The sequence below is a fragment of the Neolamprologus multifasciatus genome, chromosome 3 (assembly GCF_963576455.1).
Source record: "Neolamprologus multifasciatus chromosome 3, fNeoMul1.2, whole genome shotgun sequence".
In the NCBI taxonomy this organism is placed as follows: Eukaryota; Metazoa; Chordata; class Actinopteri; order Cichliformes; family Cichlidae; genus Neolamprologus; species Neolamprologus multifasciatus.
This window is the reverse complement of record NC_140441.1, coordinates 120,062-135,187: the sequence shown is the minus strand read 5'-3', so window position 1 is coordinate 135,187 and position 15,126 is coordinate 120,062. Positions and strand designations below refer to the sequence as shown.

General features: G+C 42.3%; 1 protein-coding gene across 1 annotated transcript; it reads right to left on the bottom strand.

Annotated features, from left to right (window-relative positions):
- Window positions 1–4,267: 4,267 nt before the first annotated feature.
- LOC146520907 (H-2 class II histocompatibility antigen, E-S beta chain-like) lies at window positions 4,268–14,576 on the bottom strand. Its single transcript, XM_085154531.1, has 6 exons — window positions 14,439–14,576; window positions 14,001–14,273; window positions 5,392–5,605; window positions 5,198–5,265; window positions 4,990–5,109; window positions 4,268–4,647 (listed from the first exon to the last, which is right to left on the bottom strand). The coding sequence occupies exons 1-6, from the start codon at window positions 14,491–14,493 to the stop codon at window positions 4,622–4,624; spliced, it is 756 nt and encodes a 251-aa protein (XP_085010657.1). The 5' UTR covers window positions 14,494–14,576; the 3' UTR covers window positions 4,268–4,621.
- Window positions 14,577–15,126: the final 550 nt, after the last annotated feature.

Here is a 15,126-nt window from a genome sequence, read left to right as displayed (position 1 = left end):
ATTACCTGAGGTCAGATGACCCAGGATGTGAGTGGGCGTTAAGGCGTCTGGGGAGGGATCTCAAAACTGGATTATAGATGGCAGACAGTTGGTGTCGTAAACCACCGCCTCTGTTCAAAGATGGTCGCTCACAGTGGTCATAGATGGCTTCTTTTTTTTCCTTCCAAGCTCCTTAGACCCTTACGATGTAACTACAGCCCAGCCCATGCAGCAGAATATTAATGACTAACCTTGTATTGTGGATGGATTATCTCAGTTGTTCTCCTGACTGAGGTTAAGTCCGTTTACAGCATCCTGCCATGTGATTGCGTTTGTTCCTGACCATCAGGAACCCTCATGTTAACTTTTATTAAGTCCTCAGTTCGTTAGCGATCACACAGCACATAATTATATACCAGGCAGCCCAACTTCAGTGACCCTACAAACGTCACTGCTGTTTACTCTCCTGTCCTTATTTATGTTGAGATTGATAGCAGAGCTGTACGTTTTAATTTGTTTCTTAAATCTCTCAACCTGCTGAAATTCTCTGCCAACACAGAGGAGATTCTCAGGAGGAAAGCATCATGACCTTCTCCATCACCTGCTGGTTCCACTCCCTCAGCCTTCATACAGGAACAGACTGCAGCACACTGCATCAGTGTGCTCTAAAATCATTGGCCTGCCTGTCAGAACTCTGGCATAGGTTTTCAGCCCACAGGCCCTTAGACAGGCCTGTTTCGAAACAAACGAAACACAAAAAGCCAGAAACCAAAACAGTAAACACAGGAGCCCAGAAAACAACTCAAAGAAAACCAAACAAACAAAAAAGGGTCACAAAAGGTACAGGCGGCCGTGTGAAAAGCAATGGCGGCGAGGCAGGCGAAGGAGGTCCAGAGGCCGGCCGCGCAGAGGGAAGCGGCGGCGATGCAGGCAAAGGAGGTCCGGAGGCTGGCCGTGGAGAGGGCAGCGGTGGTGACTGGGCAGGTCCGGAGGCTGGCCGCGCGGAAGGCAGTACAGAACGACACCGTTCAGGAGGGCGTCGACATTGCCGATGACATTCAGCCAATCGGCCTGGAAAGTGGCCGGACAGGACGAGGACGAGCAGGCCGGACAGGAAGAGGTGAGGCAGGGCCAGACGGTGTGGAGACCTCAGGCAGAGACGAAGCAGGACCAGATGGCAGCATGGCAACCGCAGGCGACGGAACAGGTGGAAACTGCAGGAGGTGGCGCTGCAGGCAACGGCGTGGGAGCCGCAGATGGTGGTGCTGCAGGCAACGAAGACTGGACGGGCCCCTCGGACCCTCCAGCGGAGGCAGAAGGCTGGACGGGCCCCTCGGACCCTCCAGCGGAGGCAGAAGGCTGGACGGGCCCCTCGGACCCCCAGGCGGAGACAGAAAACAACTGAAGCGGTTCCTCGGACCCTCCAGAGGGAACAGACGCCTGAAGCAGTTCTCCAGAACCCCCAGCAGGAACAACAGACGAAGGCCGGACGGGCCCCTCGGCCCTTCAGCAGGAACAGGTGGCAGAACAGATGACTGAGGAGAGGAGTGTTGGTGGCGAGGGTGCCGTTTCCTTTGGGATCAGGGAACAGGAACCGGTGGAGAAATGGAGACCTCCTCCTCCTCCTCCGACCACATAGCCGCCAGGAAAAAGGCAGGCGAACGAGGTCCCGGCTGGCGTGGGGAGGGAGAGGAAGTTTGTGGTAGCGATGAGGCAGGTGGAGTGTGTGTGTTGTCCTGGGGCAGCGGTAAAGAAGTGGAGGTGGAGATAGAGAGAGCAAGCTCGCCAGCCCTGACTTGCTCCCTCCAGGCAGCTATGGAGCTGCCCAGCACAGTGTCCACAGAAAACTGAGTTAGCTGAGGGTTGCTCCGAATGACAGCATCTACTGTGCTTAGCCCGACCGCCATGGTCCTCAAATCCTTGGCCTGGGCAATGCAGTCAAGAAGCTTAATCACCTGCTCCATCTCAGCGTTAAACTCAAAGGCTGAAGAGTCTGCGGGGTCCATCCGCGATCCTCTGTTATGTGACGGCTGTGTGCAGGCAGGAAAAGGACCCAAAGTGCAGACTCTGGACACAAACGTGAACTTAAACAGCTTTAATGCTGAACTCCAAAGGGTAACAAAACTGAAAATACAAAATAAGCTCACGCAGACAGAACACACAGCAAGATGAGGGAAGATAAGGGTAGTCTAAGGAGCTTGGAAGAAGAGCGTCTGGACTTGTTCGCGGTCCGCGACACGGACACTTCTTCTTCTTCTCTCAAAAACTGAAAAAAGCCTGATAACATTTATCCCCCGACTGCTTCTGTAATAACCCTACAAGATCAAGCTTCATAGCAATGCTACTGAGATTTTGGACCAACCATCACCTCTATACCGTATATTTCTGACACTGCAAAATAACATGCTCCAAAGTTTCATCCTCTCCACAATAATCACATTTCCCTGAGGCATGTTTCCCTATCAAGAACAGTGTGGAATTCAAACCCGTATGTCCAAATCTCAGTCTTGACACCACCACCTCCTCTCGCCTACTCCTTCTAGTGGCTCTCCTCACTCCCACCCCCCCTTTGAAGTTTATATAACCACCTTCCCCTCCTGTCTTCGTCCCACTGTTTCTACCATTCTACCATCATTTCTAGCTTAATAATACTCTTTACTTCCTACTGACCAAAATTCACCGCCAGATCAACTATCTCATGATTAGTGGCTGCCTTTGCTAACCTGTCCGCTGCTTCATTCCCCCTTACCCCATAGTGAGCCAGGACCCATACAAACACTACTGACAAACCTATCATATGTATCCTGAAAAGAGTTTGCTGAACCTCTAATAAAATATCTGACCTACCTTTCGAATGACCACTCTGTGTGTAGCCTGGTTAACTGAAATGGAAAATATTATTATTAATTTACTACTCGGCTACATGCAGACAAAACCAAGGCTGCACTTGAATCTGAACAAATAATCATTTTCAATGGCCTCAAATCTTCCACCCACTGTACTGCTAATAGAATTGCTAACATTTCTCCTGTAAACACAGACAATCCATTAATAATTCTCTTCCCAATCTTTACCATAAAGTCCGGAATTACCACTGCCACCCCCACTTGACTAGCTGGATTCTTTGAAGCATCCGTATATACCTGCACATACCCATAATACTGATCTACGTAACCGTGAACTATATTTGTGTCTAGACCGCCTGCCCCGTCCTTACTCTTCTGGTGCAATGAAGAAAAATCTACAGCTGCTTCAGGAAGTATCCATGGAGGGACTGCAGGCCTCGGCACTCGCCGACATATGTCTAAGTGGTCCAATTTAAGTTCTTTAGCTCTTCCCCCCACCACCCATCCAAAGCGACATGGACACAGAGAAACACAGGGCTTAAATACACCGAGGGAGCAATCAGGGAATGGGAAACAGGAGGGAAACACAGCTGGGGCAACTCAGGCCTAACGAGACAAAGGAAGCACAACCAGAAGCATTAACATGAGACACGGACTTTCAAAGTAAAACAGGAAACATAACAGACTGAACAGACAGACTCACAGGCAGGCACTGCAACAAAGGGAACAGAGACATAAACCATAAGACAGAACTCTAACAAAGAAACCAAAGACTAGGAACGATGAATAATATAATAAACTCAAAACTCCGGGTCAACGACCCAGGCATCCTGACAGTTTTAAACACTTCAGTGTTAATCGTTTTGTTGTTTCAGTTGTTTGAACAAAGTCACTGTGTGAATATGTCAGCTGACATTCATTGTTGTATACAAACTGATATCCTGTGATTTATGCTTTAATCCTGTGATACAGTCAGTGTTGTTGGATAAACCCCGGCCTCTTAATAAAATGTTCACGCCTGGTTTCATTGATATCACATCCACCCAGAAATCTGGACTTCATCATTTTGCCCTCACATCATTATCTGAACATTAAAACAGCAGCAATGTTAAAATGAATAATGAAAGGACTTTGTTGGCTTCTTTAAAGGTACAGAATATTAATTTTAAATATGTTTACGTGTTTAACTTTGACCAATTTGTTATCAACTGATTATGAGTTATTTTTATATTCAGTATAAATCTAATTGTGTGTGCATCACAAATTTACTTATTAGGTAAAAATCATACTCTTTTTTTATTTTTATGACTTGTTATCTTATGTGCAGCACTTTGTGATTCTACCTAGAAAGGTGCTAAACTGGTCTACAGACTGGTTTCTGTGACAATAATAAAAACTTCAGGTTGACATTAACAGGATGCAGGTAAACAAACACACAGCTCAAAGTTTGGTTCATTTATTTTGGAACAATGACCTCCAGTAAAAATGTGTGATCTATGGTAATCAGAACAGCAGAAACACCCAAATCATTCAGAGACGTGGATTACAGGGATTAGATTACATGGATTAAACAGCAGAGGTAAAGCATCAAACAGCAGAGTTTACATTAGACCTGATCCAGGACAATCCCTGTGAAACCACAACAACCACCAACAGCTGTGAGATGATCCTGGATCAGGTTCAGAGTCCAGACAGAGATCATCATCATCATCATCATCATCATCGTCATCATCAGTCTGAACACAGGAAGCAGCAGCTTTTATAACATCAGACAGAACCAGGACCAGGATCCCGGCTCAGTTAGTGGGAACCAGGATACGACCTGAAAGAAGAAGAGACGAGGACACAGTCACCAACACACTCTGAAAACAAAGAGATCAATGGCAACGATTCAGTAAAGTTTCATGTTTCAGGGCCTGAACCAGGTCTGAGAGTCCTCCAAAAAAAAGTAAAAACCTATGTTTGAAACATTAATGTCACTAACAGTTGTCTGAAAATAAACAGCAATGCTCTAAACCGACTCATGTAATGTGGTTTTAAATTAAGTCTGGTCTAAACTGGTTTCATCCTGGTTCTAAACGGGTTTCATTCTGGTCTAAACTGGTTTCATCCTGGTTCTAAACTGGTTTCAGGTATGAACTGGTCTGTGGGTGAGAGTTCTGACCTCGGGCCTTCCTCCTGTAGTAGATGAATCCAGCCAGAGATAAGATCAGACCCAGGATCAGTCCTGAGGCTCCGATGGCGAGCTTGTTCCTCTCTGACTCAGGCATGGACGAGGAGGGATCTGAGTCACACAGGTGAGAGTCAGACAGGTAGGTATGTACAGGTGTGTACAGGTGTGTACAGGTGTGGAGATACAGACAGGTATTTACCCCAGTCAGTGGTTAAAGGTTTCTCCAGGCTGGCGTGCTCCACCTTACAGGAGATCTTCTCCCCAGACCTTCAACACAAACATCAGTGACTCTCAGATTTGGACTTTAAATGTTTAAACTTGCAGACCTCATATTAAAAATTGTTCAGGTTTCCATCATTAGAAATGGCGCTCCTGGACCTGATGTGGACTCACCTGGGTGTGTACTCCAGGTGGGAGTGGGTCTGGTAGTACCAATCACCATCTGCCATCTCCTCAGTGGAAGTGACATCAGAGGTGACTTCCTGTCCATCTCTCAGCCAGCTCACTTTGATGTATTTGGGGTAGAAGTCATAGACGCTGCAGACCAACATGGCAGGATGGTGACTAGAAGGAGGCATTGTGGAGTGAAGTCTGACGTATGGCTTAGCTGAAAGACATTATGAGTTTCTGTTATTGTTAACGTCATATCATCAGGGATGATTGTATACATCTGTATTAATAAAGATACTGTCAACAGTAGAGTCACATATAACCAGTCTGACATCAGACGATGAATCAGCTGTGAGGAGAAACACCAGCAGCTGTAAACATCATTATTTTAAAGTAACACATGCAGAGCTGTATGTGCTGGAAATCTACCAGACTTGAACCTGGATCTGGATCAGTTTTTATTAATATCCAGTGAGTGCTGACTCAGAGTGAAACCAGTTTGAACCATCAGTGAACTCCAGATCAGCTGCTGTGCTGGTTTGAAAGTAAAATCTGACACATGGAGACTAGCTGAGAAACTAACACCTTAACTCACCCACACATAGATGAACCCAGCCTGCTTTCACCCAGTTTAATATATCAACATGAAACTAAAGGATTGAATCCAAAGATGGTCCCAATTTCTGCTCATTCAGCTGTTTAATTCCTGAACAGAATTATAAAATACAAATGATTCATTATTGTTAGATACACTTATTTCTATTCACAGTATGTTTGTGTTGTGGAGGAGATTGTGATTGTGGTGGTGAGCAAGGCCCTGAAAGGGTGGGGGGGGGGGGGGGGAGAGGGGGAGGGGGTAACTCTAGTCAGGCTGTACCATCCAGAGCCTGCAGGGGGCGCTCTGTCGGTCTATTTGATCATATTGATCAACCAGTCACACACAGATGGGTCACAAAACAACTGCTGGCTGATGGAGGAAAATGCTCTGCTCTCTGAGGTCACACCATCTCACTGCACAGAGAGGAAGTCACTCCTGTAAACAGCCTGGTCATCTACCACATGGATCAACAGTCATGGTGCGTTTATGGGCACTCATATGGAACGCCAGGACTGCCAGAATGAATTAATTAAATACACCATTAAATAATTAATTAAATGTGGCAATAATTAATTAAAATTGGAAATAATTAATTAAAATGGAAAATAATTAATTAATTTAAATAATTATTTAATGGTGTATTTAATTAATTCATTTTGGCACAGTTGACTCCTTCAGGTCTCACCATGAAATAATTTTATCTGTCAACCTCACCCGTCAAACCAGGGGGCGGGGCTAACACTGATCGACTCAAAACCATTGCTTTGGCCTGGTGGCCATTGTTTTTAGCACACAACAACCAGCATGTGGAAACTAACAGAACTGAACTTTGAAAAACCCTGTTTGTGTGTGTCACCAAATACAGTTTTAATATTTTTTTAGCCGAGAATGTAGTGGTTTAATCTTCATGTGTGTGGTCGGTTTGTCAAGATACAGCCTCTTTGCAAAAGTGCTTCAATGATTTCGGAGATGTCTGCCCAGTCTCACGGCAAAGCGTGGGATAGACCCGCTCGCCTCGCAAGCAATCGAGCTGTTATTACCACCAACAAAGCGCAGGCCCCGGTACACAGCTGTAATAATCCCCGCTGACACGGACTTCTTTTACTGAGGTTATATTTATCAGGGTTTTATTTCCTGATGTTCTTATGTGTCCTACTGTTTCAGTCGCCAATTCTGAATTATAACCAACATTAAAAACATGTTTAAGGAGGAGAGAGAGCAAATAAATCAGATTAACAGCTGATCTTTGGGTTTTTGTTCAGTAATCAGCGTGACCTGATAAACGCATAAAAGAGATAACGTTGGTGTTTCCGTCATGTAGTAACTGCTGGCTTTAACTGTACAAAGGTTGTTCGACACTATGACACACATACAGACTTCATGATGCTAATATTTTTATTGTGAATATTAATCATGAGGGTAAACGGACCTGTACACCACAGAGCGAGGTCAGCATGTCCACGATATCTTCAGCTCTCTCAGGTAACACAGAGTTTCCCAGCTGACTAATCTAACTGTCATCTACGAATATGTCACGGGTCATATCAATATGATTTTACAGAAAAGCATCCTTAATACTGCCAACTATTCCAGAGATGTGAAAATCTACAGCATAAAGAACAAAAACATATAGCAGTCTAACAACACTGTAACAGAGATGAACCGTCAGTTTGTCAAAGTGGAATGAAAGCGATTGGTTGAACAGGTGTGATCTGTGTTTTCTGCATTTTCATCAGCGTAAGAGACTCAGCAGCAGATTATAATAACAGTTATACATTTAATAAATCACCAAATTAATACATGTGTAGCTGAGATATAATATACTGAGTGTGAACATTCTCAAAACTGTATTGTATATAGTTTATTTTTTAAATTGTGTAAATATAATTTTTGTAAAACTAAGGTTCCACATGTCACTGTTGAAGTGGGGCATTAATCAGTGTGACGCCACTTGTAAACATGCTGCATGTGTAGGGGCAGTGTTGCCAACTTAGCAACTTTGTCGCTATATTTAGCGAGTTTTCAGACCCCCTAGCGACTTTTTTTCTAAAAAAAAGTCGCTAAAAAAAGACGTGAAAGCGCATATCGCTTTTACTCTCAACAAGCAGCGGGTGCTGTAACGCAGTCAGTTCTTCTTTTACTCTTATGCTGTTTTGTGGATCAGGTTTAAAACTACTTATAAACACACACACACAGTAACTCCACCAGAGTGCCTATTTTGGGTCACTTTTGCCGGTCCAAGCCCGGGTAAAGGAGCAGGGTTGGAATTGTGACATTACAAAAAACAATAATTGCTAAAATAAATTTAATTTGTAGTTCTAAATAAATTCTAAATGCATTTAGGACGTTTTTTACTCACTTTATGTCTCTTCCACGATGTTATTTCTCTCTCCAGCAGCGTAGGTTACAATTACATTAGCATGACCAATTATGCAAATTAGGTGATGACGTCATTTAGCGACTTCTAGCGACTTTTAGGACAACCAATAGCAATTTTCCTTACTGAGGAGTTGGCAACACTGTGTGGTAGTGATGGGATTTCCGGCTCTTTTTAGAGATCCGGCTCTTTCGGCTCGGCTCACTAAAAAGAGCCGGCTCTTTCGGCTCCGAACCGACTCTTCAGGTTGTTTTGTTGCTTTAATTATTTAATCATTAACAATAATATAAAATTATGCAGAAAAGGAATTACTAATGTAAAAAAAGTGGTTTTATTTATATATGTTTATATATGGCCCCTAGAGACAAAGCACGTACAAACTCTAAAGCATATACAAACTCCAAAACACATTTCTAGCGTTTACTGAACTTCCAAAACAGAGCTACCCAGATCACTTAAATTACACAATTGAAAACGTGTGTATTGTTTGTGTATTTATAGACAAGCACTCATATTTATTCAAATAATTAAAAAAAAAAAGTTCATTTACCTGTTACTACCACACACCAAATCCGGTTGTTGATACCTGGCTTGTGTAGCCACTAGGTAACAAAAACTCAACACTGCGCCCTAGAAACCTGGAGCACTTCTGTTGTCTTTTGTACGTGTTTTGGAGTTTGTACGTGCTTCTGAGTTTTTACGTGTTTTGGAGTTTGTACGTGCTTCTGAGTTTTTACGTGTTTTGGAGTTTGTACGTGCTTCTGAGTTTTTACGTGCTTCTGAGTTTGTACGTGCTTCTGAGTTTTTACGTGTTTTGGAGTTTGTACATGCTTTGTCTCTAAGGTCCACCATAAATATACTTTATTTATTCACTCCACATAAAATGTAATAAATAAATCATATAATACAAAAAACAACTATTTACATTTTAAACTTTTAACTATTTAAATTTTCAGCTTTTTCCTTTTAAACAAATTTGACGTGAAACAACACAAAACACTGCAAACCACAACACAATTAAATATAAATTAAAATATTAAAACAAAAAGAAGATGCACATTCTCTGTCATATGGGCCTGCATTATTTCTGAATCCTTTATCATCTGCAACTGAAAATAGCGGATGATTACTATACCTTTCTAATGTGACGTTGTTGTCCCTCGCTCTCTTTCTCTCTCTCTGTTCCTGTGCTACTGTGAGTGTAACTAACGCCCCTCCCCCCTCTGCCCAGCGCAAAGTACAGGCCGCGCATGCGGAGTTTAGCGGAAAAAAGGGCGAGAGAGAGGGTGAGAGAAAGAAAAAAAAAAAACCTCACGGCTCCCAATAAGGAGCCGTTTGGCGTCGTTCACTTCAAAGAGTCGGCTCTAAGAGCCATTTCGTTCGCGAACAACCCATCACTACTGTGTGGGGGTTCCCAGTCAGAGCTGCATGGACTCCACACTAGTAAGGCACACTTTCTGTAGCTCCTCTCCCTGTACTAAATTATACGCTTAAATTTGGTGTATTTGTCTTTGCTAAGTATTAGTTCTTATGGCTAAAAGCTCCCAAAGTGTTTTTGATTGCTTTGAACGAGGAAAATAGTAATTGGAACTGCCTTTTATCTGTTACACCATCCGTTTATGTGTTCCATACTTGTGCTAAACAGGGATGAGGAGAGGCCTGCTGTTGCTGTGTGACACTGATTTTGCTGCTGCACTTTGTCTTTTAGGTATGTGTAAATGTATAGGTTTTGTTTTATGTGTATAATGAGTTCATGACCTGAGGCTGCAGACTGAATAGTATTTTCAGCCATGTTGGGAAAAGTTAAAGTTGTTTGAATATGTATTGTGTAATTGATCCATCTTAGTGGGGATTTAAATATTACAAGTTATTAATAGTGGCTTATTTTTGACTACACCTTGCATCATATTTGTCTCTGTTTTACCCCATTATAACATTTGATTTTAAAGTGGCTGTTGAGAGAAACCACACTGTTGTTTTGATAGATTGTATTTTCTTTTATATATTGTAAGCAGAGCTGCATGGACTCCACACTGGGATGAGGAGAGGCCCGCTGTGACACTGATTTTGTTGCTGCACTTTGTCTTTTAGAAAATAAATCCAGTTTCCAGCCAGTCTGTGTCTGTCGTCACAACGCAGTCAGCCGTTTGAAATCTGCTACTAATGCAAGAAACGAGCAAACCTGTTCGGACAGTTTGAGTTTGTGTTCCCTCAGCTGCAGACTCGCTGCTGTTTAAATGTTTGAGAGGAAGATTAGATATAAAGCAAACGTCAAACATAGACTCAGTCTGCGTTCACATTTGATATGAGGCCAGCACGTACAGTGGCTGTGTCCTGTTTTAAGATCATACATGTAAAATTGTTGTCTGACCTGCATCGATCCAGCCGCTCAGAGTCCGTGGTTACCATGGCTACTGCATAAGCAGCTATAATGTAAACAGCTGGCACAGCGGAAACCTACCGGGAGCATGGGTGTTTATGTTTGTCATTGCAAAAGAACTGTCTGAATGGTTAACTGAAGTTAACTTGGATAAATTATAGTTAAGGAGTATCACAGATAACACCCACGTGAGCTGTGTGACTGTTCACCACTACACTGAAATCAGTAGGCTATTACTGAAATACTCGTGCTATTTCATAAACTATGATATAAATAGGGAGGTCCTACTAACATGTTTAGTTTTAAAGGACACCTTCCTGTCTTTAGTCTCATTCATGAGCAGTATTAGTTTTCTTCTAACATCCAGAAGTCTGCACCATGTGTTTCATAGTTTCTAACAAGCCTTTGACAGGTAAACATATAGCCCGTTCTCACTCCCGAGGCGTAACATGCCGACGTTTTGTCACGTCCCGCAGCGTTCCTGAGGAACGCGAAAGGAGACCTTCGGCGTTCTTATGGTACGCGGCGGGTTATGGCTGAAATCCAGTGCAATGACGCTCCCACGGTAATAGACGTTCCAGCCCTGTATTCCAGCCCTAACCATAACCTTTTTCCTGAGGTTAACCAGGACTTTAATGATGTTAAATAAGCGATTTGAAGAAAAAGAGCGAACATGTGTAGATTGAGTCCATACGGTTCTCATATTTCCTCATTTTTTCCGAGGTCGTCATTTAGGAACGTGGTGGGTAGCCGAAAACGTAATATGTTGACGATTTGTCATCTAGCGTAAAATGTTACGCTTTGGGAGTGAGAACGTGTTGAAACATAACATGACCGAAAAAGCAAAGGAAACAAAAAAGAAAAAAAAATCACATAAATTACATGTTAACCTCATTTATTTTTAGTTAAGTAAACTCTAAACATTCTAACAGATCGCTGGTGCTTAGAATACAGTTGAATACCTATTAAAAAACAGATGATATAATATTTCTGTCCAGGTTGCATCTGCATTATGAACATGTAGTTGGAAACTCTGCTCCTCTCGGTGGAAATGCGCCTTCTCTTTCCTCTTTGTATAAAAACATTTTAAAAGTCAGTTTAATCTCAAACTTCACTGTTAAATCCAAAACACACCAGATAAATAGTTCAGTGTAACACATGTGCCAGTGAACCATTAAATGTCTGTAAAACTGTGCAGTTCTGAAACGTAACTTTAACCTCAGCCAAACCGATTTGCTCAGTTGTAAATAAAACAGCGAGTAAACGTGACCCGACAGACAGAACCTGAGTGAATTAAGTCCAGCGTTTAACACTGAGAGCTAAAACTCAGGTGAGGTTTCAAAGCTGTGTGCCGGTGATTGGACGTCAGCCGCTGATGAAGTGGGTTCGCCTATAAAGTGCTCTGTTGGGAAACAAGCTCCAGCAGCTCTGCGCTCGGGAAAAACTATATTTACTTATCTTGTGCAGAAAAATGTGCTGAGGTTGCGTAATATCGAGCACCGGCTGCCCAGTTAAACTGTGACTATCACCAGGTAACGTGGGCGTGTTTCTTGAATTAGCAGCAGGTGTTAAACAGCTGACAGGTGAGGAGGAGGATGCATGCAGGTAAACTGAGGGCCTGTTGAGCTGATCGCTGGTGTCGTGAGAAAAATGTCAGCTCGTTCTTTATGTTACAGAAGCACAGAGACACAAGACCAGGTGGTTAACGTAGCCCCCCCCCCCCCCCCCCAAAAAAAAAAACAAACAAAAAACCCCAAAACAAACAAACAATAAAAAACTTTAAAAAAAAAAACTTAAAAAAACCAAACAAACAGTTAAGCTGGAACACCGGGGCTGTGAGCTCGGTGCTCTCTGCATGCTGACTGTTAGCAGAGCTACTGAAATCTCTGAAAACATCTGAGCACCTTTGCAAACATGTTCTATGTTGACAACCTGACCAGACATGTGAAGATTACAGCGCGACATTCGCAGCTAAAACACTGTTAAAAGTTGGTGACAGAAAAACGGGGTATTAAAACTACACCACCACCATTGCTGCCTGTTCATTCTGGGGTACCTGGCTGCCCCAAGTCCACATAAGCAATCGATTATCTAGGATTGACCTGTTTTGACTTACTTTGCACGGCAACCAATCAAATGTTAGAGAAGCTGCATTGCAGCGTTAACCCCGCCCACTTAGTTTGATGGTGAGGCTGACAGATAAAGTTATTTCAAGGAGAGAGATGAAGGGGACAATAGTGCCAAAATGAATTAAATAAATACATCAAATAATTAATTAAAACTGTCAATAATTATTTAAATGTGTTATTAATTAATTAAATGTGTCGTAAATATTTATTTAATTAATTATTTCTGATTTTAATTAATTATTGCCACATTTAATTAATTATTTAATGGTGTATTTAATTAATTCATTATGGCAGTCCTGGCGCTCCATACACTCATAGATCTAGCCATCTATAATCCAAAAGCAGAAGACGACGAATCAGTTTCCACTCTCAGACAGCTTCCTCTCCACAGGAGGTCTGAGCTGGTTCTCCTCATGTTCCTCTGAGCTGCTGCTGTTGGGACCTCATTTCATTCAAGTCAGTCAAGTTTATTCGTTGAGTGCTTTTCACAGACAAACAGTCACAAACCGCTGCACACAATAGGCTGAAATAAATATAAACATTAAATGCCAAAATAGCCAATGAAATGTGTTTCCTCTGAGTTGTAATGGGAACTTTATAATTGTTTCAGTATATTTAATAGCTCCACTGTTACACTGACTCATAGATCTGAGCTGTAAATGTGTGCAGGTGTGAAGCTGCTACACAAGCTCTGAAAATCAGAATCAATAAATAAACTGCAGACGGCCTTTAAACAAACATCAGTGTTTCTCATTTTTATCGGAGTTAAAATAAATTAATTAGAAGATAAGAGGGAAAAGTGTTTTATCAACATGTCAGGCTGCTTCATGCTGTTAGAAATATTTATATGGAAATATTTAAAAAATAAATGTGAGCAATATTTCAGCTTAAAGAGGTTAAATGAATCATCAGTGTGTTATAATGAACAGCTGTAGTTTGCCTGTTTCACCACCAGGGAGCACCACAGACTGAGGTTAGCTCTGTGGAGTCACAGTCAGAGCTGTGATCAGTGATTTATTACAGTTATTGATCATCAGAGTCTGACCTGCAGCTGTGAGTCCATCATAAATAATTCAGAGTGAGGTCAACATGAACACCTGATGATGTCACACAGACCAGCACACTCACCTGATTTAGACAGAAAGTTGCTGTACCAGATACCAATGTTGTGTTGGCAGTACCTCTCCTTCGCAGTTCTCGATTCAGCCAGGATTGCAGGATCATTGTTCCACAGCTCTGCGTTCTTCACTCCGTACTCAGTGTATCCAACATACTTCCCCACATCGCTGTCAAACCTGTTGACCTCGATCTTGTTGTAATAGTAAGAGATGATGTACTTGATGTCCTTCAGCTCAGTGGAGTTAAAGTCACAGCGTTGCGTCACATACATCTTAAATCCATCTGAGAACAAACAGAACATCAGACTGTGAGCTGATCACACCTGCTGTGTACAGATGTACAAATAACTTGATCAGTGATGCATTTATTGATCTGTATACTGTTAAGTGATCAGTGTATCTCTGCAGTGTATTGATCAGTGTATTAATGAGTGTATATTGATGGTACCTGCTGTGCTGAGGCTGATGAAGAGGAGGCTGAGGCAGAGGAAGGATGAAGCCATGTTCCTGAGTTCTAGTGACAAACTGACTCAGTCTGACTGAGAGCTGCTCTAAAAACAGAGGACAGGTCACATGACCACAGCGTCAGCTGTTACCAGGAAGAACTCAGCTCACACTCTTCATCACCGTGTGTGTGTGTGTGTGTTAGTCCAATAAAGCTTTAAAAGCAGAGACAAGCACTCTGTGATGTCATCAGCACATTTCCTCTTCACTCAAAATCTCCTGTTTTCATTTATATTCCACAGTCAGAGCTCATGGAGGAATCTAATTATCTGCAAACACATTAAATCAACCACTAATGTACTTCTGTAATAATAATAATAACCTCTCATATTAACATTGATCATATTTACACACCTGTCCTCTTCTTCATTAATAATAAGTAATCCGCTCTTTCTCAGTACTTTTGATCAATTGAATTCACTGCATCACACTGTTTACACTCACACTTCCTGTCTCTTTCAACTTAAAAGGACAGAAACACTCTTATTGTGAAACATTCATGTGGAGCTCTGATGTTCCTCTGTGTGGATGGCACAGATCTCATGGATATTGGACTGAAAATAAGTCTCAAACATGAAATCAGTTTATTGTTAATGGGATGTCATCACAGAGATTTATTTTTCAGTTTCAGG

Coding starts and splice junctions, on each gene's coding strand:
- LOC146520907 (XM_085154531.1), bottom strand. CDS start 14,493: ATGGCTTCATCCTTCCTCTGCCTCAGCCTCCTCTTCATCAGCCTCAGC. Junction 5,606..14,000: donor CAACTTTCTGTCTAAATCAG/GTGAGTGTGCTG, acceptor AATGTCTTTCAG/CTAAGCCATACGTCAGACTT. Junction 4,648..4,989: donor CTACAGGAGGAAGGCCCGAG/GTCAGAACTCTC, acceptor TTCTTCTTTCAG/GTCGTATCCTGGTTCCCACT.